The 24241-nt window shown below is 45.5% G+C and overlaps 1 protein-coding gene across 1 annotated transcript in view; it reads right to left on the bottom strand.

Moving 5' to 3' along the window:
- Nucleotides 1–16430, bottom strand: part of LOC311515923 (GTPase IMAP family member 8-like) — a 38648-nt gene extending 22218 nt beyond the window's left edge. The window contains exon 1 of the mRNA XM_084619436.1: nt 16165–16430. Within this exon, the coding sequence (XP_084475562.1) occupies nt 16165–16195 (31 nt within the window). The 5' untranslated portion in view covers nt 16196–16430. The remainder of the gene's footprint in view (nt 1–16164) is intronic.
- Between the last annotated feature and the right edge of the window lie 7811 nt (nt 16431–24241).

Genomic DNA, 24241 nt, shown 5'->3' with positions numbered 1-24241 from the left:
GAGACTGCAGCTGTGAGGATAACTGTTAATGCATACTTCAGCTCAACTCTCTTGCTCCTAATGGAGTTCAAAATGGTGACACCCTGTATGACTCAACCCAAACGAAAAGAAAAGTACAAACGTACATCATGTACAAATGATGCAAGTTTAACTATTTACATGGTGTTTTTTGTTGGGATGTTTTCACATGAAACACAAATCTTCTTGGAGAACCCCTTTTATGTCTCTACCTGATTTCCTTTCAGCCACCCAGTAGGGGCCTCTTCCAGTGAACCTTGAGCTCTGTCTGTTGTTCCTGTGAAATCTGCTGTCTGGGATAGGCCCTGTCCATTCTATTCTATTCTAATGGGGAACTCATTACTATCACAACTCTTCCAGCCTCAGCTTCCACAGTTACATTCTGAGGTTCTGGTGGGCAACCATCCTGACATTCTGTCCCCGTGATGTCTTCGCAGATGTTCCTCATGGATAACTTTAAGCTTAGGCCTGGGTTCCAACTGTATTCTGAACGCCACTTAATTTATTTGTGTTAGTACTGTGTAGGGTGCCTCCCAAGGTTTGTGCAGCTGAGGGCTCCTAATATTCACTCTGCTAAGATTGTGGAACTGGATCCCCCCTTAAACATCTCCCCACATGACCTTCAATTACAGAGTTTTTTTTCAGTTTGTCAGAGGCTGCCCTCACATTTGCTCTAGCAAAGTTATGAACTCTTTCTATTCTGGGTTGTAGGTGTAGGGTTTCTACATAGTCCAGATGGTTCAAATCCCTCTGTTCCTCTTCAGGGACTCCATTCTAGAGGTTTGCTGGGGTGCTGAGCTCCTGCCCAAACATGAGGAGTTCTGGGGTACACTTCAAACTCTCATAGCCTGCTGTTCTATCAGGCATCACAAGGAATGGGACATGCTGGTCTCCATCCATTTGGTGTGTTGTTCAACAGTAGCCAGCTGAGCCCACAGCATCCTATTGAACCTTCCCCCCCTCACCCCCCAACAGACTGTGTGTGTGCTGGGGTGGGGTGAGTTGGGGATCCTTAGAGTCTCACAAACCTGCTGAAACACTTTGGAGTCACAGTTTCTCCTTTGATCCATGCAGTGGCGGATTAGCCAATGGGCCCCTGGGCCCCATCCAATTAGGGGGCCCGGAAAAATGGGCACCCCACCCCCAGGAGACAAGCGCCAGGGCAGGTCAGGGGAAGTCTTCGCGCCCTGCCCCTACTCCCTGGAAGCAGTGCTGGATGGAGTGGGGGAAGCCCATGTGCCCCAACCCCGCTCTGCTCCCTGGCAGGAGCGCTGGGCAGGCAGGGTGGGGCAGGGGAAGCCCCTGCTCCCTGACTCCGCTATGCTCCCTGGCAGAAGCTCCAGACAGCAGGGGATGCCCCAGCACCGGGACCCCATCTGCAGCCATGAGACTAGAGGAGCTCTAGCTCCTTGCCTCAGCCTTAGGGCTGGGGAAACTGTCACTCCCTGCTGCAGCCCCAGGGAGCAAACGGGGGGCTGCAGTGTGCGGGGGCAGAATGGGGCAGGACCGTGGGTAGAACAAGGGCGGGGCCGTCGGGGAAGGGAGAGAACGGTGTGAGGCCCTGAGCAGGGCTGCAGGTGGAAGGGGCAGAATAGGGGTGGGACAGTGGGCAGCAGGTGTGGGGAGGGGTCCCCCACTTGCTCTGGCCCAGGGCCCCACGGAACCTTAATCTGCCCCTAGATTCCTGTGCAACTCACTTGGGACCCCAGATCTGGTGAAGAATTCATTCACTAGAACCCCTGCTACCGTCACAGCCTCTGGATTGCACATTGGATAAGCCTCAGGCCATTTTGTGAAGTATCTGTCGCTACCAGCAAATACTGATTGCCAGCATCTGTGTCAGGCAGAGGCCCCAGCTCACCGACAGCAATGCACTCCCTTGGTGCTCGAGATACTGCTGCAAAGGGCCCTCCCTGTGTTAGGGGCGGCTGCTGTAAGACTTGCGGACTGATAGACCCACCCCATTTGTGAGCCTAATGATGAGAAATTGGATAAAAGTATATACAATATTCTAAGCACATGTAACAGGAAATGATGATGGCAAAAAGGTACAAAAAAGGGAGACAGAAAGACACATTAGCCCAAATGAAAAGGTCTCCTGCTAGAGATTCATAGATTCCAAGGCCAGAAGGGACCATTGTGATCATCTAATCTGACCCCTTCTGACAGGTAGAGGGCTGGGTTTACCAGTGGTGTCACCTAGTGGTTAGGTCACTGGGCCTCCACTCCCCACAAACCTCATCTTCAACAACAACTCTTGCTGACATACCCTCCAATTGGGTCACCAATTCATGCCCCTTTCTGGAGTAACAGAGTTCAAAAAAATATAGAGTCCCAAGGCCCTACCTGTGATGAGGATGTAAGTCCACCTCCTGACCCCTATAGGTGGACTTACATCCCCCCCTTGCTTCGGGGCTTTGAATGTCTCTACTCTCTCCTTACTTCTGAGAGGGCTGCTTCCAAGGGCATAAACCTCCCTTCCCTGTGATAAGGACCTGGGCCCTCTCTCTTCAATGGGCTCCAACCCAGGGCCCTATGAGAGGCAACAGTATCAAGGACCCTGGAGCACCTCAAGGGTGCCTCCTTTGGCCACTTCCTACCATTTGCCTCCCCTAAAAGACTCAAAGTTCAACATAAGAGAGGAGAAATCCAGCTGGGCTCAGCTGGTAGCCTCTTCCTGAGAGTGAAAGCTTCTGCAGTTCCCCCATGGAGCTCTCAGTGTACGGGGAGACTTTGGCAAACCAGTAAAGTGCCTGAAACCACTATGGCTTATTGCTAAAAGCAGCCAAGTCAGCAGGCTGTAAATTAGCCAAGTCAGCAGGCTTGGCTTAACCAAGGCAGGAGGGGGTGCCACAGAAAGGGCAGCTTGACCCCGCCTCCTTCCTGATACGAATTGTGTGGAAGTGGCTGATACATGCATTTTCGAAGAGCAGGATGTGCCCCAGGAATGTCTATTGGGGCCTCAAGGCTGCAAACTCTGGAAAACCCCACACCTGGTTAATCGATAATCAGAAGGAACCTCTTGCTTGACTATTGAAACTGCTTACTTAACAACTTTGCTTTAAGGGACATATCATTCTATTACTAATGTATAAATAAGGGGAAAAAGTTTGAGGTCGGGGGGACTCTTCAGGACTGGACTCTCCCTCTGGATGCATCTTGTGTTCCCCAGCGGCAGACAGGCTGCCGCTGTGCCACTCGAGAGCCACACTCAGCTTTGGTAATTATCAAGGGTTGTGGGTGTTTTACTAACCTCTTGCGGACGTGTGTATGGGGCTTGAGACTAAGTAAAGTTTAGCTTTAAGTGAAAGCACTCTTGTGTTGTCCTGTTTGTGCCAGCCATCGACTGGTCGGACGGCCGTGTCTCCCCTGATTTATTTCCTGACACCACCTCGCACAGAGTAAAAGTTACCAAGAGCTTTAGGTTGAAAGAACCCCGGGTAACATAAGGATAGGTCTGTCTACTTCTGAGCTGTCTGGCTCCTTTTTATGCTCCTCCTCCAGCAGGAGCAGATTGTACAGGTGGTGGGGGCAGAGTCACCTGTGCCCAGAACTTCTCCTTAACTCCTTCAGTTCCAGTGTGGAACCATATACCCCATCAGACCACTGTGTAACACAGGCCATAGAATCCTCCCAAAATAATTCCTTACCACAGATCTTTTAGAAAAACATCCAACCTTGATTTTAAAATTACCAAATTCCTGTGAGCAACTTAAAGAAGTATGGGCTGGATGAATGGACTATAAGGTGAATAGAAAGCTGGCTAGATCGTCGGGCTGAATGGGTAGTGATCAATGGCTCCATGACTAGTTGGCAGCCAGTATCAAGCGGAGTGCCCCAAGGGTCGGTCCTGGGGCCGGTTTTGTTCAATATCTTCATAAATGATCTGGAGGATGGCGTGGATTGTACCCTCAGTAAGTTTGCAGATGACAATATACTGGGAGGAGAGGTAGATATGCTGGAGGGCAGGGATAGGATACAGAGGGACTAGACAATTTAGAGGATTGGGCCAAAAGAAATCTGATGAGGTTCAACAAAAACAAGTGCAGAGTCATAGAATCATAGAATTGGAAGGGACCTCTGGAGGTCATCTAGTCCAACCCCCTGCCCAGAGCAGGACCAATCCCAACTAAATCATCCCAGCCAGGGCTTTGTCAAGCCTGACCGTAAAAACTTCTAAGGAAGGAGATTCTACCACCTCCCTAGGTAACGCATTCCAGTCCTGCACTTAGGACGGAAGAACCCAATGCACTGCTACAGATAGGGACCAAATGGCTAGGCAGCAGTTCTGCAGAAAAGGACCTAGGGGTTACAGTGGATGAGAAGCTGGATATGAGTCAACAGTGTGCCCTTGTTGCCAAGAAGGCCAGTGGCATTTTGGGTTGTATAAGAAGGGGCATTTCCAGCAGATTGAGGGACATGATCATTCCCCTCTATTTGGCATTGGTGAGGCCTCATCTGGAGTACTGTGTCCAGTTTTGGGCCCCACACCACAAGAAGTATGTGGATAAATTGGAAAGAGTCCAGTGGAGGGCAACAAAAATGATTAGGGGGCTGGAGCACATGACTTATGAGGAGAGGCTGAGGGAACTGGGATTATTTAGTCTGCAGAAGAGAAGAATGAGGGGGGATTTGATAGCTGAGGGGGGATTTGATAGCTGCGTTCAGCTACCTGAAAGGGGGTTCCAAAGAGGATGGATTTCGACTGGTGAGGTTTGCGATGGTCCTTACCTCCTGAGGGAGTTCATTTACTATCTGAGACCAGCCTCCCAGAAAGTTCTGTCTACTGCACACATGTTTTTCCTTATTGTAGAGAGTTCCATTGTGCCAGAGGAGCAAAGCTGTTTGACCATAGTCTTCATCCCAGAGCTAGAGGCTCCTTTACATGTTCTATGCCCTGGGGCCAAGCTATGGAACACCTTGAAGAGAAGGACTGAGATCTTGAACTTGATTCAATATTCTGTGGAGAGAGCAGAGGGCAGGTGTGATGTGCTTACAGTAGCCCATGTTGCTGAGGAGATGCACTGCAGCATTCTGTACTGATTGGCATTTCCTAAGTGCTGAAGGTTTCATGCCCAGGTATATCACATTGCTGTAATCCAGCTGAGAGGTGATGGGAGTAAGGATAATAGACCTGGGGGGTGCAGGTGGTGTTGTCTCCGATCCTCCCAGTCAAGGGTAAGGGCCCAGGCAGAGGTGGTAGATGTGGTATATCTTGACTTTAGTAAGGCTTTTGATACTGTCTCACATAACTTTCTGATAAATAAACTAGGGAAATACAACCTAGATGGAGCTACTATAAAGTGAGTGCATAACTAGTTGGAAAACTGTTCCCAGAGAGTATTTATCAGTGGTTCACAGTCAAGCTGGAAGGGCCTTTGAGTGGGGTCCTGCAGGGATCAGTTCTGGGTCTGGTTCTATTCATATATCTTCATCAGTTATTTGGATATTGTCATAGAGAGTACACTCATAAAGTTTGCAAAAGATACCAAAATGAAAGGGTTGTCAGTGCTTTGAAGGATAGGATAAAATTCAAAATGATCTGGACAAACTGGAGAAAAGGTCTGAATGAAATAGAATTAAATTCAATAAGTACTCCACTTTGGAAGGAACAATCAGATGCACACACACAAAATGGGAAGTGACTGCCTAGGAAGGAGTACTGCGGAAAGGGATCTGGGGGTCATAGTGAACCACCAGCTAAATATGAGTCAACAGTGTAACACAGTTCACAAAAAGTAAACATCATTCTGGGATGTATTAGCAGGAGTGTTGTAAGCAAGACACAAGAATTGATTCTTCTGCTCTTCTCCGCACTGATTAGGCCTCAACTCGAGTATTGTGTCCAGTTCTGGGTGCCACATTTCAGGAAAGATGTGGACAAGTTGGAGAAAGTCCAGAGAAGAGCAATAAAAATGATGAAAGGTCTAGAAAACATGATCTATGAGGGTAGATTGAAAAAAAATGGGTTTGTTTAAAACTGGAGAAGAGAAGTCTGAGAGGGGACATGATAACAGTTTTCAAGTAAGGTTGTTACCAGGAGGAGGCAGAAAAAATGTTCTTCTTAACTTATGAGGGTAGGAGGAGAAGCAATGGGCTTAAATAGCAGCAAGGCAGGTTTAGGTTGGATATTAGGAAAAAACCTGCTAACTGTCAGGGTGGTTAAGCAGTGGAATAAAATGCCTACGGAGATTATGGAAACTCCATCATAAGAGATTTTTAATAGTCGGTTAGACAAACCCCTGTCAGGAATGGTCTAGATAATACGTAGTCCTGCCCTGAGTGCAGGAGACTGGACTAGATGACCTCTCAAGGTCCCTTCCAGTCCTATGATTCTTAGACTCTATGAAAGCTTGAACGACTGAGGTCAGGTGATTGTCTGCCAGGATGGGACGAAGTCTCCTAGACAATGGTAAAGCTAATATGGGGTGGGAAAGCAACCCTCCCACTCCCCCGGCCGCCTTTAGGTGTATGTGTCATGCTTGTTCAAGGTATATGGCATGAATTTTCACACAGGGGCAGAAAGCAAGCCCACCCCACCCTCACACAGCAATGGTAGCTCCTGTGGTTGGGCCTTTCTCTCCCTCCAGGCATTGCAACATGGAGCACAGGGTCACATGGTGCTGTGAACCCATTCACTATATCATAATGCCAACCACGCATATTTGGCCTGGCTGTCCCTCTGTCATGATAGGGGGGAGGCCAGGCGAAATCTGAATAGCACCATGACTCTGTGCACCAAGCCACAATGCCAGAAGTGGGAAGCCAGACTCCCCCCTGCATGGGCTGGAGCCGCTGCTGCTGGGGGAGTGCAGGTGATCTCACTCTCCAGCCTACGACCAGTGACTCATCTCCCTCCTTGTTCCAAAACCTGGCTCTGCCACTGCTCCTAGTTTATTGGAGATGACAGCATTACTTACAGATGCTGCTATGTGAGAGCTTAGCATTAACAAGAAATCTATGAGTGCTCCTGTCATAAACATACAGCTAAGGGGCGCATACAATCCCTCCTGAGCAGCTGTACTAAATTCTTACCTGTAAGGGGTTAAGAAGCTCAAATAACCTTGTTGGCACCTGAACAAAAGGACCAATAAGGTAAGAAGATACTTTCAAATGGCGGGGGGGGGGTGTTTGTGCTCTCTTTGTTGTTCCCTCTCTAAACGGAGAGAGAGACCAGGCAGGAAAAAACATCTCCTGAAAACTTACCTGAAATGAGAATCTAAGCTTACAGACATGGTAAGCAAGGGCAAGGAAATGTGTTAGATTATCTTTTGTTTTAGCTTGTGAATTTTTCCTATGCTTAGAGGGAGTTTTATTCCTTTTTTTTTTGTAACTTTGAAGCTGAGCCTAGAGGGGAATCCTCTGTGTTTTAAATCTTTTTATTACCCTGTAAAGTTACCTTCCATCCTGATTTTGCAGGTGTGATTCTCTACTTTTTTATAAATAAAATTATTCTTCAAAGAACCTGATGGAGTGGTCTGTGCTCACATTGTAACCAATTGGTTGGTATATTATTCTCAAGCCTTCCCAGGAAAGGAGGTGAAGGGGTTTGGGGGAATATTTTGGGGGAACAGGGCCTCTAAGTCACCCTTTTCCTGAATTTTTGTAAATCACTTGGTGGTGGCAGTAATACCATTCAAAGACAAGGAAAGGAATTGTACCTTGGGGAACTTTTAACCTAAGCTGGTAGAACATAAGTTTAGGGGGTCTTCCAAGAGGGTCCCCACATCTGTACCCCAGAGTTCAGAGTGGGGAGGGAATCCTGACAGCTCCTAAACTACAGATTGAACCGACCAATTGTGGTGTGAACCTTCAACCAAAGGAGGCTTCGCCATGACTTCAAACTCTTCAAAATGCAGTCCTCTGCTCACCAAGGTCATCTCTGTCTTGCTTGAGTTCAGCATGCAAAGGATAGCTAGAGCTGTGTGGCATTTGCATGTTGGTGGCACTTTAGCCCATTTCATTTGACCAGTTCACTTAAAGGCTTCAGGTGGATGTTCAAAAGGACAAGAGAGAGAACTGATCCCATCAGGGATTCCACAAGTGAGGAATCAAGGGGTGGAGGTGCCATTTCTCATTACTACTCATTGGATGTATATATATCTATATCTATATCTGTAATGTGTTGCGAAGTTATGTTAACTATATATATGTTCTGCTTTTCCTACAATTCTGTTCACCCATATCAATATCCCCCCACACTTGGTATGAGTACTCAAAATATGAGATGGGAGAATATAGGGAGGTACCAAGGACAAAGCTGGCACAAACTAGTTGGTTAAACTTAACCTTTATGTAACATGTAAAAAGTTTTGTAAAAACTTGTAAAAATCAGACTATAAACACTATGAGCTGAAGTGCATATGCTTGAATTACAAGCTCTGGGTAAGATGAAAATGCTGCGAGATAAGAATTGATTCCTGGACGGAGGATATCATAGAATCATAGAATCATAGAATATCAGGGTTGGAAGGGACCCCAGAAGGTCATCTAGTCCAACCCCCTGCTCAAAGCAGGACCAATTCCCAGTTAAATCATCCCAGCCAGGGCTTTGTCAAGCCTGACCTTAAAAACCTCGAAGGAAGGAGATTCTACCACCTCCCTAGGTAACGCATTCCAGTGTTTCACCACCCTCTTAGTGAAAAAGTTTTTCCTAATATCCAATCTAAACCTCCCCCACTGCAACTTGAGACCATTACTCCTCGTTCTGTCATCTGCTACCATTGAGAACAGTCTAGAGCCATCCTCTTTGGAACCCCCTTTCAGGTAGTTGAAAGCAGCTATCAAATCCCCCCTCATTCTTCTCTTCTGCAGGCTAAACAATCCCAGCTCCCTCAGCCTCTCCTCATAACTCATGTGTTCCAGTCCCCTAATCATTTTTGTTGCCCTTCGCTGGACTCTCTCCAATTTATCCACATCCTTCTTGTAGTGTGGGGCCCAAAACTGGACACAGTACTCCAGATGAGGCCTCACCAATGTCGAATAGAGGGGAACGATCACGTCCCTCGATCTGCTCACTATGCCCCTACTTATACATCCCAAAATGCCATTGGCCTTCTTGGCAACAAGGGCACACTGCTGACTCATATCCAGCTTCTCGTCCACTGTCACCCCTAGGTCCTTTTCTGCAGAACTGCTGCCTAGCCATTCGGTCCCTAGTCTGTAGCTGTGCATTGGGTTCTTCCGTCCTAAGTGCAGGACCCTGCACTTATCCTTATTGAACCTCATCAGATTCCTTTTGGCCCAATCTTCCAATTGGTCTAGGTCCTTCTGTATCCTATCCCTCCCCTCCAGCGTATCTACCACTCCTCCCAGTTTAGTATCATCCGCAAATTTGCTGAGAGTGCAATCCACACCATCCTCCAGATCATTTATGAAGATATTGAATAAAACCGGCCCCAGGACCGACCCTTGGGGTACTCCACTTGATACCGGCTGCCAACTAGACACAGAGCCATTGATCACTACCCGTTGAGCCCGACAATTTAGCCAGCTTTCTACCCACCTTATAGTGCATTCATCCAGCCCATACTTCCTTAACTTGCTGACAAGAATACTATGGGAGACCGTGTCAAAAGCTTTGCTAAAGTCAAGAAACAATACATCCACTGCTTTCCCTTCATCCACAGAACCAGTAATCTCATCATAAAAGGCGATTAGATTAGTCAGGCATGACCTTCCCTTGGTGAATCCATGCTGGCTGTTCCTGATCACTTTCCTCTCATGCAAGTGCTTCAGGATTGATTCTTTGAGGACCTGCTCCATGATTTTTCCAGGGACTGAGGTGAGGCTGACTGGCCTGTAGTTCCCAGGATCTTCCTTCTTCCCTTTTTTAAAGATTGGCACTACATTAGCCTTTTTCCAGTCATCCGGGACTTCCCCGGTTCGCCACGAGTTTTCAAAGATAATGGCCAGTGGCTCTGCAATCACAGCCGCCAATTCCTTCAGCACTCTCGGATGCAACTCGTCCGGCCCCATGGACTTGTGCACGTCCAGCTTTTCTAAATAGTCCCTAACCGCCTCTATCTCCACAGAGGGCTGGCCATCTCTTCCGCATTTTGTGATGCCCAGCGCAGCAGTCTGGGAGCTGACCTTGTTAGTGAAAACAGAGGCAAATAAAAAAAAGCAGGATATGTACGTCTCCTTTTTGTACTGTACTGTTTTGTCTTCAGACAATACATTTGGCTGAGTTCAGCTATTTGCATTTTTAAGAACAAACCGTGAGTTGTAGTCTAACAATTGGCTACACCTTTTAGTCAATACTCTCAAACCATTTTAGCACATTACCTTGGTCCCCTGCCACCTCATCATGGCAAAAGAACAGTATCTCATGGTCAACAGTACAGAATGCTGCAGAGAAGTCCAGAAGGATGAGAATGGATGTCTGTCCTCTATCCATTGACAGCAGGAGATCACCCACCAGTGCCACTAAGAACAGTTTCAGACCTATGTCCTGGACTGAATCCAGTTTGAAGCTAGCATTCCAGACCTGGCATAATTAGATGAGCTTGTCATTGGCCTTTGGCTAGCTTCTCTATGAGTTTGCTCAGGAAGGGAAGGTCCTCTCCACTGAACGTGACATTGGCTAGGTTGGTCAGGAGTGGCACCAGTTGTTCTTGACTTTCACAAGCCAGGAAGGGCCTGGGTTGAGATTCCTTTAGGATGTGCAGAACTTCTTGATGAGTGAATGTGTTGAACTCTGGGAGTGCAGGTGGGCTGCTGGTTGGTGGGAGGAGGTGGAGGGAATCCAGGCTTCCTGAAGGTCTGAGAAGGCTTCCTGAAGGTGTGTAATCATTTTAGCACAGTTGGATTTCTGGTTTTAGAACAATAGGATGATAGTTCTTGGCAGTGTTCAGTTCTGGTGCAAGTTGCAAGCAACCAGGAGTGATGAAACAATTTACCACCCTGGATAGCTCCTAGGGGAAAGATTGGCAGCCTCAATGGAGGCTGATGGGAAGTTTCTCATGGTCTGTAATGTCTGGTTTGTCTACACTTTGAGCTGGGAGTGTGATTCCCTGGGCTTGAGGAGACAGACCAGCGCTCACTCTGATTGAGCTAGTGTGCTAAAAATAGAGTGTAGCCATGGCAGCGCAAACCGAAGGAGGGGACATTCACCCTGAGTACATACCTATCCAAGGCCATAGGCACACATCTCAGGGCAGCTCACATTTGAGATAGCACAGGTCTGTCTCCTTGAGCTGGGAACTACACCCCCAGCATAAAGTGCAGACATCCTCCATTACAGCCTCAGCATAGGTTTGTAGGAATTCGTTATGTTTCATCCTGTCTGCACCTGCCTTCATTTTCTGCCAGTGGTGCTTGAGTTTCCACCCCCTCTTCATTTGGAGAAGGATGTCATGGTGTGTGGCAATGGGGAGGGAGGGGCTATTTGGGGGCCAACAGGTCAATGGTCTAGGCTAGCATAGAATGATGATGATTCACCAAATCCTTGATAACTTGTCCTGTGGGTTGTGTGCTGTTGTTATCTAGCAAGCTTTGGAACTTGTTAGAATCTGTGATTCCTTGTGGTTGAATCAGGACCCACTGGTCTTTCTTGTTGCCTAGGCCCAGGAAGGTCTCTGGCCATTGCCCTAATATGGTGATGGTCTGTCCAAGGCATTGGCTGTGCTCTGATGTCCTTTATCTTGATATCTAGGCGTAAGAGGAAGTCCAGTGTGCGACCAGCTGTGTGGGCTGGACCAGAAATGACCTGTAAAACTACTAGGGAGGAAAAGGAGGAGATGAGTTCTGGGGCAACCATGGCCTCGTTAATATGCATTTTGAAGTTTCCTAGGATGAAAAATCTGGGGTATTTCACCACCACTGCTGACAAGATATCAATGAGTTCCTTTATGAACCCTTTAGTCTGTTTCAGAGGGGTAGCCGTGTTAGTCTGTTTCAGCAAAAACAATGAGGAGTCCTGTGGCACCTTAAAGACAAACACATTTATTTGGGCATTAGCTTTCATGGGCTGGAACCCACTTTGTCAGATCCTTTAGTCTGTGGTTGTCTGTAAATGAGCATAAAATCTGTTAACTTTGACTCTGGTTTCTACTGCCATGTGAATGAATTTGAATAAAGTTGTCTTACCTGAGGCACCTCTCTGGGATTTGATATATGTAGAGACAATGAATGCAGGGCCATCTGCCTTTCTGTCCTGCCTGGGGCTGTGATGTATGGCGTGTCTGGGGAGGCTGAGGTGGGCTGGAACAGGTCTTGTTCCAGCCCAGTCTCAGTGAGGCAGGATACACTGAGTGCTTCATCACTGATAAGGTCATGTATTGTTCGTTAGTGGCAGATCATACATTGATCAGCATCAGCTTTAGTTTCTGATGCACTGTGCTTGGATCAGATCTGGATAACTCAATCTCTTTTCTGGGGGTAAACTCTTCAGCACCACCAGAGGGCTGCTATAACTGCCATCCCTCACCGACTCTTCATGTTCCTAGCCACTCATTTTGGCTGAGATGATGAACTGAACCAAAGGAGCCTTCTGGGGGGGGTCCCCCCACAGCAAAGATAGTACTTTGTCCCATCTCGACAGTACAAATCTACCTCTCCCATCTGGGCTATTGTGGGTTACAAATGATGTTACAACTATCTAGTCTTAGCCAAAGTTCTCTGTCCCAATTCCACTCCCAGGTGGCTGATTTCCTCAGTGTTCTGTGACTCTTTGACTTTCTTCTTTGAATGATTTTTCAGCTCCTTAAGTCCTTGCTGCAGCTCGTCTCCCTTACCAAGTACCAAGTGGGACAGAGCTTTCCTGGTCTCCCAGTTTTTGTGGAAAACTTTCTGATTCATGACAGTCAGGTTGTGGGTCACCTCATCAATTCGCCTTGGCAACCCAGAGGTAGTTGTATAAAGGGGATTCAAGTTCTGCTCGGAACGCTTTGTAACTGCTTTCCCAACCAAGATTCTCTCCGTCCTTCCTGGGAAGCTTTGAGATGTTGCTCTATTCTGTAACAATATGGCTTTTCTGTAGCCATGTTGGAATGCCTGAACCAAAGCCGCCTTCTGCAGCCGGACTGAAGTAGCAGCAGCCATTAGCTGTCGGCCTGGAGTCACATACGCACATTCCATCTAAAATGTGTTAAAAGTGTCACACCAGGCTGTGAGGGGGGGGCTTTGCCCTGATAGCTCCCCACCGTCACCAGATAAAGAAACAGATCTCAAGATGGGTAAAGAAAACTTAAGTAACACCATTCTGTCTGGCAAGAAACTGCTTATCCATAGAGAATGTTGTGGAATCCTCATTGTATGATCATTGTCATTACACTTTCCTATTGATTGACTGTGTGATCTCTATCTGGTTTGTAACTGTTTCTGTCTGCTGTACAATTACTTTTGTTAGGTGTAAATCAATTAAGGTGGTGGGGTATGATTGGTTAGGTAATTTTTTTATGACTGGTTAGTAAAATTATACTAAAATAATTGGTTAAGATATAGCTAGGCAAGACTCAAGTTTCATTATATAAACTGCGGTCCAAGAAGGAGATAAAGAGAGGAAGAAGATTGGAAGTAAAAAAAGCAGAAGGAAGGAAGAAAAAGGCTGAAGAAGACCAAAGGAGACAAGGAACCCCAAGGAGAACTCACCTCCAAGACCCAGCCTAAGATAACAGCTGCCAGGACTCTCCTGCACAACCATGATGTGCAGCCTCTAAGATCCAGAGACTGACCTTGCCTGGCCAACAGGGGAAGCTTGCCTGCCTATACCAGGATTGGTGAGCATGACACTGTGTGCTTAGTATGTGTATTCTGTTTGGGAATTGTCAATAAATAGAGGATAAGGATATTACTGTTTGAGGGTCTTTCAGTGGCTAAAGATCCTGCCAACCTGCAGGAAGATGCACCCTGAGCCCTAGGAATTGGATAAGGGTGGGTGTATAAATTAACAGGGTTGCACCTTAAGCCCTAGGAATTGGGTAAAGGTGTGTGTGTCCCTACAGTGTGGAAGAGTTAGAGAAATTTGTGCAGGTAACAATTCCTTCTGTGAAGTCTGGCACATTTGTTTTTGGTCTTGTTTTAATTTATTTTATTAAGCCTCCCGCTCTCCAGTTTTAGGTCTTTCTTTAGGTTTTATTTTAATTCCTTTTGTAAAGCTCTTGTTTTAGGTTCTTTTGGACATCTGTAACTTTTGTCAGTATGTCTCTCATTTCTTCCATCTTGATTCAACAGGAATACCAGCTCACAATTTCTCTCCTTGAAAACTGGCTCTCACTCCTGACATCAATGTTACTCCTTTTTAGCCCAGCCATAGTCAATATTTGAGACCTTGTTTTTTGGGAAAAACTTTTGTACATGCTAGGGATGGTAACAAGACCCATCACAGTCACAGAGATGCCCTTGGGACTGTCACCTGATGTGCTGAAATTACCTCTGAGCCTGTTTTCCCTGCCAGCTTGTGACTCCAGAGCCCTGCCTTGTTGAGCCAGACATGCTAACCTGCTGCAACACAGACCCAGGGTCTGGGCCACACCCCCAAAGCTGCAGACTTTAAGTGAAAACACCTCAGCAGGTTACCTGCCTCCAGCACCCAGACATGGTCACATGTCACTGTAAGACCATGTGGGAGTAGGAAAAGAAAAAGAGGGTTTAAGTACAGCCATTTAAGTGTCAGAGACAGAGCAACTGTTAAGCTAAGTCTTAGCCTAATATCGTGAGACCTGTAGAAGCAGGGCTCATGTCAGAAGCAAGTGGGAAAGCAGCAGAACAGAGTTAGTGTGACTAGCCTTGAAATAACGATGTTTTGAGAAGAGTAGTGAAAAATACTGGAATGGACAGGAACTAACATAAACATAAGATATAGATGTTTTTAAATAATACATGCCACGAAAGAGTATAAATGCTTGTGTGTTATTGTTTGTATTTCAAAGAAACTGAGGCAGAGATGCTCTGTGTCAGCTGTGTTTTTCCCTTGCAATTGCTCGAATAAAACTGTCTCTGACTTGTTGCTGACAACCTAAGAGTGAAGACTGTCTCCATTCTTCCTGCTTTGGCCCACAGGTACACAGGAAAGCTTGCAGGTAGATAAACCATTTACAACCAATTGTCCTAGTCAATGGGAGCCTTCAAGATTCTAAACCACCACTAATGGCCCACACTTTGCATCATTACAATAGGACCTCAGAGTTATACTTCATATTTCTAGCTTCAGATACAAGAATGATACATGCATACAAATAGGGGGAATATATTCAGTAGGTTATAACCTTTGTTATGATACCTTACAGGAGACCTTTTGCAGAAAGCATATTCCAGTTCCATTATATTTACACTTATAAGCATATTTCCATAAAACGCATGGAGTGCAACATCGCAGGCACCATCTTTGTACAGCACAGTGGGGTCCTGGTCTATAACTAGGACTTTCTAGGCACTCTGGTAAAACAAATAATAGCTGCCTAATTTGAACCCATTACTATTCAGCCCAGGGTGCCCCACTTTCTCTAGGGTATATTATTTCTAGTGTATTCCCCTTTCGTAAACTAAGTTACTTGACAGTTTAAAAACATGACAAATCAACTCCAAATAAACAACCGTATGGACCTGCATTACGGTGAATGTATAGAGATTAAGACTGTCAGAGCCAGCTGTTCCCCTTTCTCTTATAGAGAAAGCAGGAGTGTCTTTTTTCCCTTCACACCTCCTAGCTCTGGGACTTACAAAAGGGATATGGCGAGTGGGAAAACTTAATACCAGATTTGTTTGTTTTCCAACATTGCAGTTGGGGCATTTTAACTCTCCCAGTTAGGAAGGGTGCATTGATCATCAAACCACAATTGTAACTCGATATTAAATATGTTTGTGTGGTGACTATCACTTACAGCGGATGTGTAGCCTGGAGCCGAGACTATCATGCACATTTCCTCCAAGATCAGTTCAAGAAAGTTTCAGTTACCCCCAAACAATATTATAAATAAGTCTCTGCTATACCTTTTAATCATCACCTATGCGTGTTCTCATCCCTCCATAGAAATGGGGATCAAACAGTTTTTGGTATATCTAGATCCCAAAGAGAGAAAAATCATTGTCCTTTGTAAGGCAGGAACATGTTCAGTGACAAGCCTCACTGAGAGAAGGGTTTTTTTCTGACATTGTAGCCAAGTTTGAACCATCCCCCCTTCCTCACCCCCTGCAATGCTTTACCTCTCCCCTTCCGGCTCTGCTCACAGGACATATTGTATCTCCTACAGCTGCAAATCCTTCTGCCTTCTACAACAGCCTTCCAGGCTGCTGCTGCTGCTGCTTTACCCAGAGGGTTGGGAGCTCATCTGCTTTCTTCAGCTTACAAAACAGTCTCAGATGCTCTCGCACAAAGTGCTGGAGTGGCAAAGGGATGAGAGCAAAGCAAAGAATGAGTTCAGTCCCCTTCTGTGCATGCGTCCAAATGGGTCAGTAAGGCCAAGGGAAGAACAACCTTGGAGAGTTTGACAGGAACTGAGTTTGTGGAGATCAGCTTGTCACAAAGAGCAGTGAGAGGAACACGTGAAAAAAATCAAAATGAAACTAAAGCCCCTAGAGGCTAAGACAAGCAGCTCAGCCACAAATACAGCCATAGTGCAACTGCACTTGAGTCAGGAGAGCCAGTTACAACTCTGCCATGGACATGTCTGATTGCAGTGTTTGCAATGTACAACATAAACAGGACATAATTGTTCTTTCTATATAGACTGTAAACACTTTGGAGCAGGGATTGCTTTTTCTGTGCTGCATGTTCTCCAGCACAATGGGGTCCTGATCCTGGTCACTGTAATACAAATGATACACAATTCTCTTCCGTATCATTTATCTGTAATTCTGCAGCTGTGGAATTTACTATGGAGCCTAGTATTCGCTGCAGAATATCGGCATTCATTCTTAAACCAAAAAAGAGCATAAATATGAGAAGCAGTGCGGGCCGAGGGTTGAGCTGGCCGCTGCTTCCTGCAGCTGCCATTGGCCCGGATTGGCGAACTGTGGCCAGGGGGTGCTGCGGAGCTCCATGCCTGCAGATAATCCAGGTAAACAAATTGTCCCAGACCACCAGTGGCTTACCCTGACGGGCCGGATGCCAAAAGTTGCCGACCCCTGACCTAGACCGTCCCTGACAGGTGTTTGTCTAACCTGTTCTTAAGAACCTCTAATGATGGAGGTTCCACAACCTCCCTGGGCGATTTGGTCCAGCACTTAACCACCCTGACAATTAGGAAGTTTTTTTCTAATGTCCAATTTAAACCTCCCTTGCTGCTGTTTAAGCCCATTGCTCTTGACCTATCCTCAGAGGTTAACAAGAACAATTTTTCACCCTCCTCCTTGTATTAACCCTTTAGGTATTTGAAAACTGTTATCATATCCCCTCTCAGTCTTCTCCTCTCCAGGCTAAATAAACCCATTTTTTTTCAATCTTCCCTCATAGGTCATGTTTTCTAGATCTTTAGGCATTTTTGTTGCTCTTCGCTGGGTGTTCTCCAATTTGTCCACATCTTTCCTGAAATGTGGCACCCAGAACTGGAACAATTCTCAAGTTGAGGCATAATCAGCATGGAGCAGACCGAAATAATTACTTCTTGTGTCTTCCTAACAACACTCCTAATATATCCCAGAATGATGGTTGCTTTTATTTTTGCAACAGTGTTACAATGTTGACTCATATTTAGCTTGTGATCCACTATGACCCCCAGATCCCTTTCCTCACTACTCCTTCCTAGGCAGTCATTTCCCATTCTATATGTGTGCAACTGATTGTTCCTTCATAAGTGAAGTTCTTTGCGTTTGTCCTTATTGAATTTCATCCTGTTTACTTTTGACCATTTCTTCAATTTGTCCAGATAATTTTTAATTTTAATCCTAGTCTCCAAAGCACTTGCAACCCCTCCCAGCTTTGTATAATCTGCAAATGTTATAAGAGTACTGTCTATGCCATTATCTAAATCATTGATGAAGATATTGAACAGAACCAGACCTAGAACTGATCTCTTCAGGACCCCACTCATTGTGCCCTTCCAGCCTGACTGGGAACCACTGATAATTACTCTCTGGGAATGGTTTTCCAAGCAGTTACACACCCACCTTGTAATAGCTCCATCTAGGTTGCCTACCTTGTTTATGAAAATGTCATGGGAGACCATATCAAAAATCTTACTAAAGTCAAGATATACCACATCTACTGCTTTCCTCCCATCTACAAGGCTTGTTACCCTGTCAAAGAAAGCTATCAGTTTGGTTTGACATGGTTTGTTCTTGACAAATCCATGCTGACTATTATTTATCTAGATGTTTGCAAATTGATTGATTAATTATTTGCTCCATTATCTTTCCGGGTACTGAAGTTAAGCTGACTGGTCTGTAATTCCGCAGGTTATCCTTATTTCCTTTATTAGTATATGGGTTTTTTCATACAATATAAATATCTGTGGAAGTTAAAACTGTTCAAAACTGACCATTCTGTCTGTCAGAACTGTAATGGCAAAATAAACTGAAGAGAGATCTAGAAATATCGTCCATAGTTCTTTGAACTTTTGAAAAGGGATAAAGACAAATACACACCTGACAGTTACTGGTATAAGTTTATGGAAATTATGGACTACAAATGCCCAATCCAAAGGTCAAACCAGAGATGGAACTTGCAGTTAGGGAAGGCAGTGTCTGGCTCAGCAGCAGATCAGGGTTCTACCTGGTTGTACAGACAGCAGCCTGGAATGTCCTCCATGCTTAAATAGTGTGCATGGACCCATCAGAGGCCATGAGGGTGCTGCTAGTTGGAACTTCCATGGGTGGCACTTTCTGGGGGCTAGGGTTTACAGTACATTGGTCATAGCTCTGCTGTGGTGGCCTGGAAGCACTGGAGACAGGGGTTCTGGCCTAACTCATCTTTCCTGCTTAACTCCATTTGACCCTTACCCAAAAGACCCTTTTACCAAGAGAGGGAAGTCAATAGGATTTGGGATACAGGCCAGCACCTCTAAATTAGTGACTGGTAAAATCATCCCTTCTAGAAGTAATAAAGAAACACAGCTAAATGTATGAAAAAACTGAAAATGTAAAAAGAGAGGGGAAGATGTTTTACAATATGTGCAAATAGATCTGTTAAGGAAAAATTAATGTAAAAAGGGCTGTTTGAATCTAAGTGTTAATAAAATCACCCCAATATGTTTAATTGGAGGAGGACATAACCAAGTCTTCCAACTCCCCAAGACCCTCCTGATCCAGAGAAGGAAGCCAATAGGATTTGATATGTGACCCCATGCCTCTAGACCCAAGATTTATATGTAGCACAACCTCTAGAAATTACAAAGAACTGCAGCTAAAATAATGAAAAGCTAAAATGTAAAAAAGACAGAGACATGTTTTAAAATACTTGCAAAGAGCTTTGTTAAGGCAAAGGGAACATTCATAGGTGTACATGTTAGCTCACACACGCCAGCGTGTTTTTCCAAGTGATGAACTGGAGAGAAAACGGCAAAAGATCAAAGTATTTATGATACTTTATAATAATCTGTGGTATAAATTCTATACGTTTAAAGACACAGTAGTTTTTAGAAGGTGAATATTAACCTTTTTACTGAAAAATACACAGAATTTTTCATAACCTTCTGTAAGTATTAAAAGAGAGAGAGAAAAATACAAAAGGTAAGGCATAAGGAATAACTAGGACATTGTAAGTTGTGCCTTCCAGTGTAGCTCATAGAGCTCGCTTAGCTTTTTATAATATTCAGCAGTAACACAAGGAAACTACAGGTCTGTATCCTGTAAGACATCAGTATAAACAACTTAGCATAAGAATAGCCAAGTATATTCATAGAATCATAGAATATCAGGGTTGGAAGGGACCCCAGAAGGTCATCTAGTCCAACCCCCTGCTCAAAGCAGGACCAATTCCCAGTTAAATCATCCCAGCCAGGGCTTTGTCAAGCCTGACCTTAAAAACCTCTAAGGAAGGAGATTCTACCACCTCCCTAGGTAACGCATTCCAGTGTTTCACCACCCTCTGAATGAAAAAGTTTTTCCTAATATCCAGTCTAAACCTCCCCCACTGCAACTTGAGACCATTACTCCTCGTTCTGTCATCTGCTACCATTGAGAACAGTCTAGAGCCATCCTCTTTGGAACCCCCTTTCAGGTAGTTGAAAGCAGCTATCAAATCCCCCCTCATTCTTCTCTTCTGCAGGCTAAACAATCCCAGCTCCCTCAGCCTCTCCTCATAAGTCATGTGTTCCAGACCCCTAATCATTTTTGTTGCCCTTCGCTGGACTCTCTCCAATTTATCCACATCCTTCTTGTAGTGTGGGGCCCAAAACTGGACACAGTACTCCAGATGAGGCCTCACCAATGTCGAATAGAGGGGAACGATCACGTCCCTCGATCTGCTCGCTATGCCCCTACTTATACATCCCAAAATGCCATTGGCCTTCTTGGCAACAAGGGCACACTGCTGACTCATATCCAGCTTCTCGTCCACTGTCACCCCTAGGTCCTTTTCCGCAGAACTGCTGCCTAGCCATTCGGTCCCTAGTCTGTAGCGGTGCATTGGATTCTTCCATCCTAAGTGCAGGACCCTGCACTTATCCTTATTGAACCTCATCAGATTTCTTTTGGCCCAATCCTCCAATTTGTCTAGGTCCCTCTGTATCCTATCCCTCCCCTCCAGAGTATCTACCACTCCTCCCAGTTTAGTATCATCCGCAAATTTGCTGAGAGTGCAATCCACACCATCCTCCAGATCATTTATGAAGATATTGAACAAAACTGGCCCCAGGACCGACCCTTGGGGCACTCCACTTGATACCGGCTGCCAACTAGACATGGAGCCATTGATCACTACCCGTTGAGCCCGACAATCTAGCCAGCTTTCTACCCACCTTGTAGTGCATTCATCCAGCCCATACTTCCTTAACTTGCTGACAAGAATACTGTGGGAGACCGTGTCAAAAGCTTTGCTAAAGTCAAGAAACAATACATCCACTGCTTTCCCTTCATCCACAGAACCAGTAATCTCATCATAAAAGGCAATTAGATTAGTCAGGCATGACCTTCCCTTGGTGAATCCATGCTGGCTGTTCCTGATCACTTTCCTCTCATGCAAGTGCATCAGGATTGATTCTTTGAGGACCTGCTCCATGATTTTTCCAGGGACTGAGGTGAGGCTGACTGGCCTGTAGTTCCCAGGATCATCCTTCTTCCCTTTTTTAAAGATTGCCACAACATTAGCCTTTTTCCAGTCATCCGGGACTTCCCCGGTTCGCCATGAGTTTTCAAAGATAATGGCCAATGGCTCTGCAATCACAGCCGCCAATTCCTTCAGCACTCTCGGATGCAACTCGTCCGGCCCCATGGACTTGTGCACGTCCAGCTTTTCTAAATAGTCCCTAACCACCTCTATCTCTACAGAGGGCTGGCCATCTCTTCCCCATTTTGTGATGCCCAGCGCAGCAGTCTGGGAGCTGACCTTGTTAGTGAAGACAGAGGCAAAAAAAGCATTGAGTACATTAGCTTTTTCCACATCCTCTGTCACTAGGTTGCCTCCCTCATTCATTAAGGGGCGCACACTTTCCTTGGCTTTCTTCTTGTTGCCAACATACCTGAAGAAACCCTTCTTGTTACTCTTGACATCTCTTGCTAGCTGCAGCTCCAGGTACGATTTGGCCCTCCTGATATCATTCCTACATGCCCGAGCAATATTTTTATACTCTTCCCTGGTCATATGTCCAACCTTCCACTTCTTGTAAGCTTCTTTTTTATGTTTAAGATCCGCTAGGATTTCACCATTAAGCCAAGCTGGTCGCCTGCCATATTTACTATTCTTTCAACTCATCGGGATGGTTTGTCCCTGTAACCTCAACAGGGATTCCTTGAAATACAGCCAGCTCTCCTGGACTCCTTTCCCCTTCAAGTTAGTCCCCCAGGGGATCCTGGCCATCCGTTCCCTGAGGGAGTCGAAGTCTGCTTTCCTGTGACCATTGGCTTAGATAAATGGCCTGACAGATACCCTTAGATTTTGGGGAACTAGGACTAGCTTGGTCAATAACAGGCTTTGGAACCTAATGGTACCAGGCAACTGCAGGAACATGGAAGTTATAGTGGACTGGGATATTTTAGGGTAGAATCATTGGCAGATGTCTAAGCACCAGCTTGCTTGACCAATAGGTGACATAGCTGATAATGAGTTAAATGACATTAATACATTAACCTATAGGATAAATGCACCCTCAATATTCTGAGGGTGAAGAAGTGGATTTGGACATGGAAGGCTGGACATTAGAATAAATATTCATGATAGGGCTCAGGCCCTATAACAAGGCAAACCACCACAGGGAGGGGGTTAACTTTCCATCTTTTGATCCTTCAGCACTATTATTATCTTCCATCAGTCGTGGGCATTGAGGAACCTGGACCATCAGACTCATTCAGCATGCCAGAGGCAGGGCTTGTCCTTTGTCTCTCACCACCAGGTCCTCAAGGAAGGGTGTGAGCATGCAAGTCTAAAAGCATATGCAAAGAATGATCCCACAGTTATTCCCAATACCGTTCTATGCCTAGCCGTTTCTGTGGTTTGCATCTGTTCTGTCTTTATTATTGGTTCTAATAAAAACCACCAAGGCTTGGCTTTGCCCTCTGTGTGAGTGTCCTTGCCAAGCACCTTGCCAAGGTAGTTAACTCATTGGTTTTAGTTCTGTGTTTCCTGGTTCTGGAACAAAAACCTTGTGACCCTCAGCTCATTAATCAGGATCAATTGGCAACAAGTACAAGTATCATCAAGCACTAAAAGGGATCAGGCAACACAAGCAGGTATTTATATTATTTTTGAAAAAGTTCTGTCAATTTATTTTAAATCAGTTCATTCCATGTTTCCCATTTTTTCCTCATATAGCTCAACTGTTAATCTAATATTGGTTTCAGAGAAGCAGCCGTGTTAGTCTGTATTCGCAAAAAGAACAGGAGGACTTGTGGCACCTTAGAGACTAACCAATTTATTTGAGCATGAGCTTTCGTGAGCTACAGCTCACTTCATCAGATGCATACTGTGGAAACTGCAGAAGACATTATATACACAGAGACCATGAAACAATACCTCCTCCCACCCCACTCTAATAAATTACTTCATTTCTCTTAGTTCTCTTAATTGTATCCTGGTAGAGGGTATATGTATTTCCAACCAAAGGGATAAAATATGGTTAGTGGGTGCAGCCACTTAAAAACTTCTAAGGAAGGAGATTCCACCACCTCCCTAGGTAATGCATTCCCGTGTTTCATCACCCTCCTAGTGAAATAGTGTTTCCTAATATCCAACCTAAACCTCCCCCACTGCAACTTGAGACCATTGCTGCTTCTTCTGTCATCTCCACCACAGAGAACAGCCGAGCTCCATCCTCTTTGGAACCCCCCTTCAGGTAGTTGAAGGCTGCTATCAAATCCCCCCTCACTCTTCTCTTCTGCAGACTAAATAACCCGAGTTCCCTCAGCCTCTCCTTGTAAGTCATGTGCCCCAGCCCCTTAATCATTTTTGTTGTCCTCTGTTGGACTCTCTCCAATTTGTCCACATCCCTTCTGTAGTCGGGGGGACCAAAACTGGACACAATACTCCAGGCATGGCCTCACCAATGCCGATTAAAGGGGAATAATCACATCCCTCAATCTGCTGGCAATGCTCCTACTAATACAGCCCAATATGCCATTGGTCTTCTTGGTAACAAGGGCACACTCCTGACTCATATACAACTTCTCGTCCACTGTAATCCCCAGGTCCTTTTCTGCAGAACTGCTGCTTAGCCAGTCGGTCCCCATCCTGTAGCGGTGCATGAGATTCTTCCTTCCTAAGTGCAGGACTCTGCACTTGTCCTTGTTAAACCTCACCAGATTTCTTTTGGCCCAATCCTCCAATTTGTCTAGGTCACTCTGGACCCTACCCTTACCCTCTAGCATAGCTACCTCTCCCCCCAGGTTAGTGTCACCTGCGAACTTGCTGTGGGTGCAATTCATCCCATCATCCAGAGCATTAATAAATATGTTGAACAAAACTGGCCCCAGGATCGACTCCTCTTGATATTGGCTGCCAACTAGACATCGAGCCATTGATCTCTACCCATTGAGACTGACAATCTAGCCAGCTTTCTATCCACTTTGTAGTCCATTCATCTAATCCATACTTTTTTAACTCTGGGAGACTGTATCAAAAGCTTTGCTAAAGTCAAGATATATCACATCACCTTATGGTGATATATCCAAGGAGCTCAATCTTTTTAGCCAG

This window comes from Lepidochelys olivacea, assembly GCF_965140295.1.
Source record: "Lepidochelys olivacea isolate rLepOli2 genome assembly, chromosome: 2".
In the NCBI taxonomy this organism is placed as follows: Eukaryota; Metazoa; Chordata; order Testudines; family Cheloniidae; genus Lepidochelys; species Lepidochelys olivacea.
The sequence above is the reverse complement of the archived record's forward strand: the minus strand, read 5'-3'. Positions and strand labels throughout refer to the sequence as shown.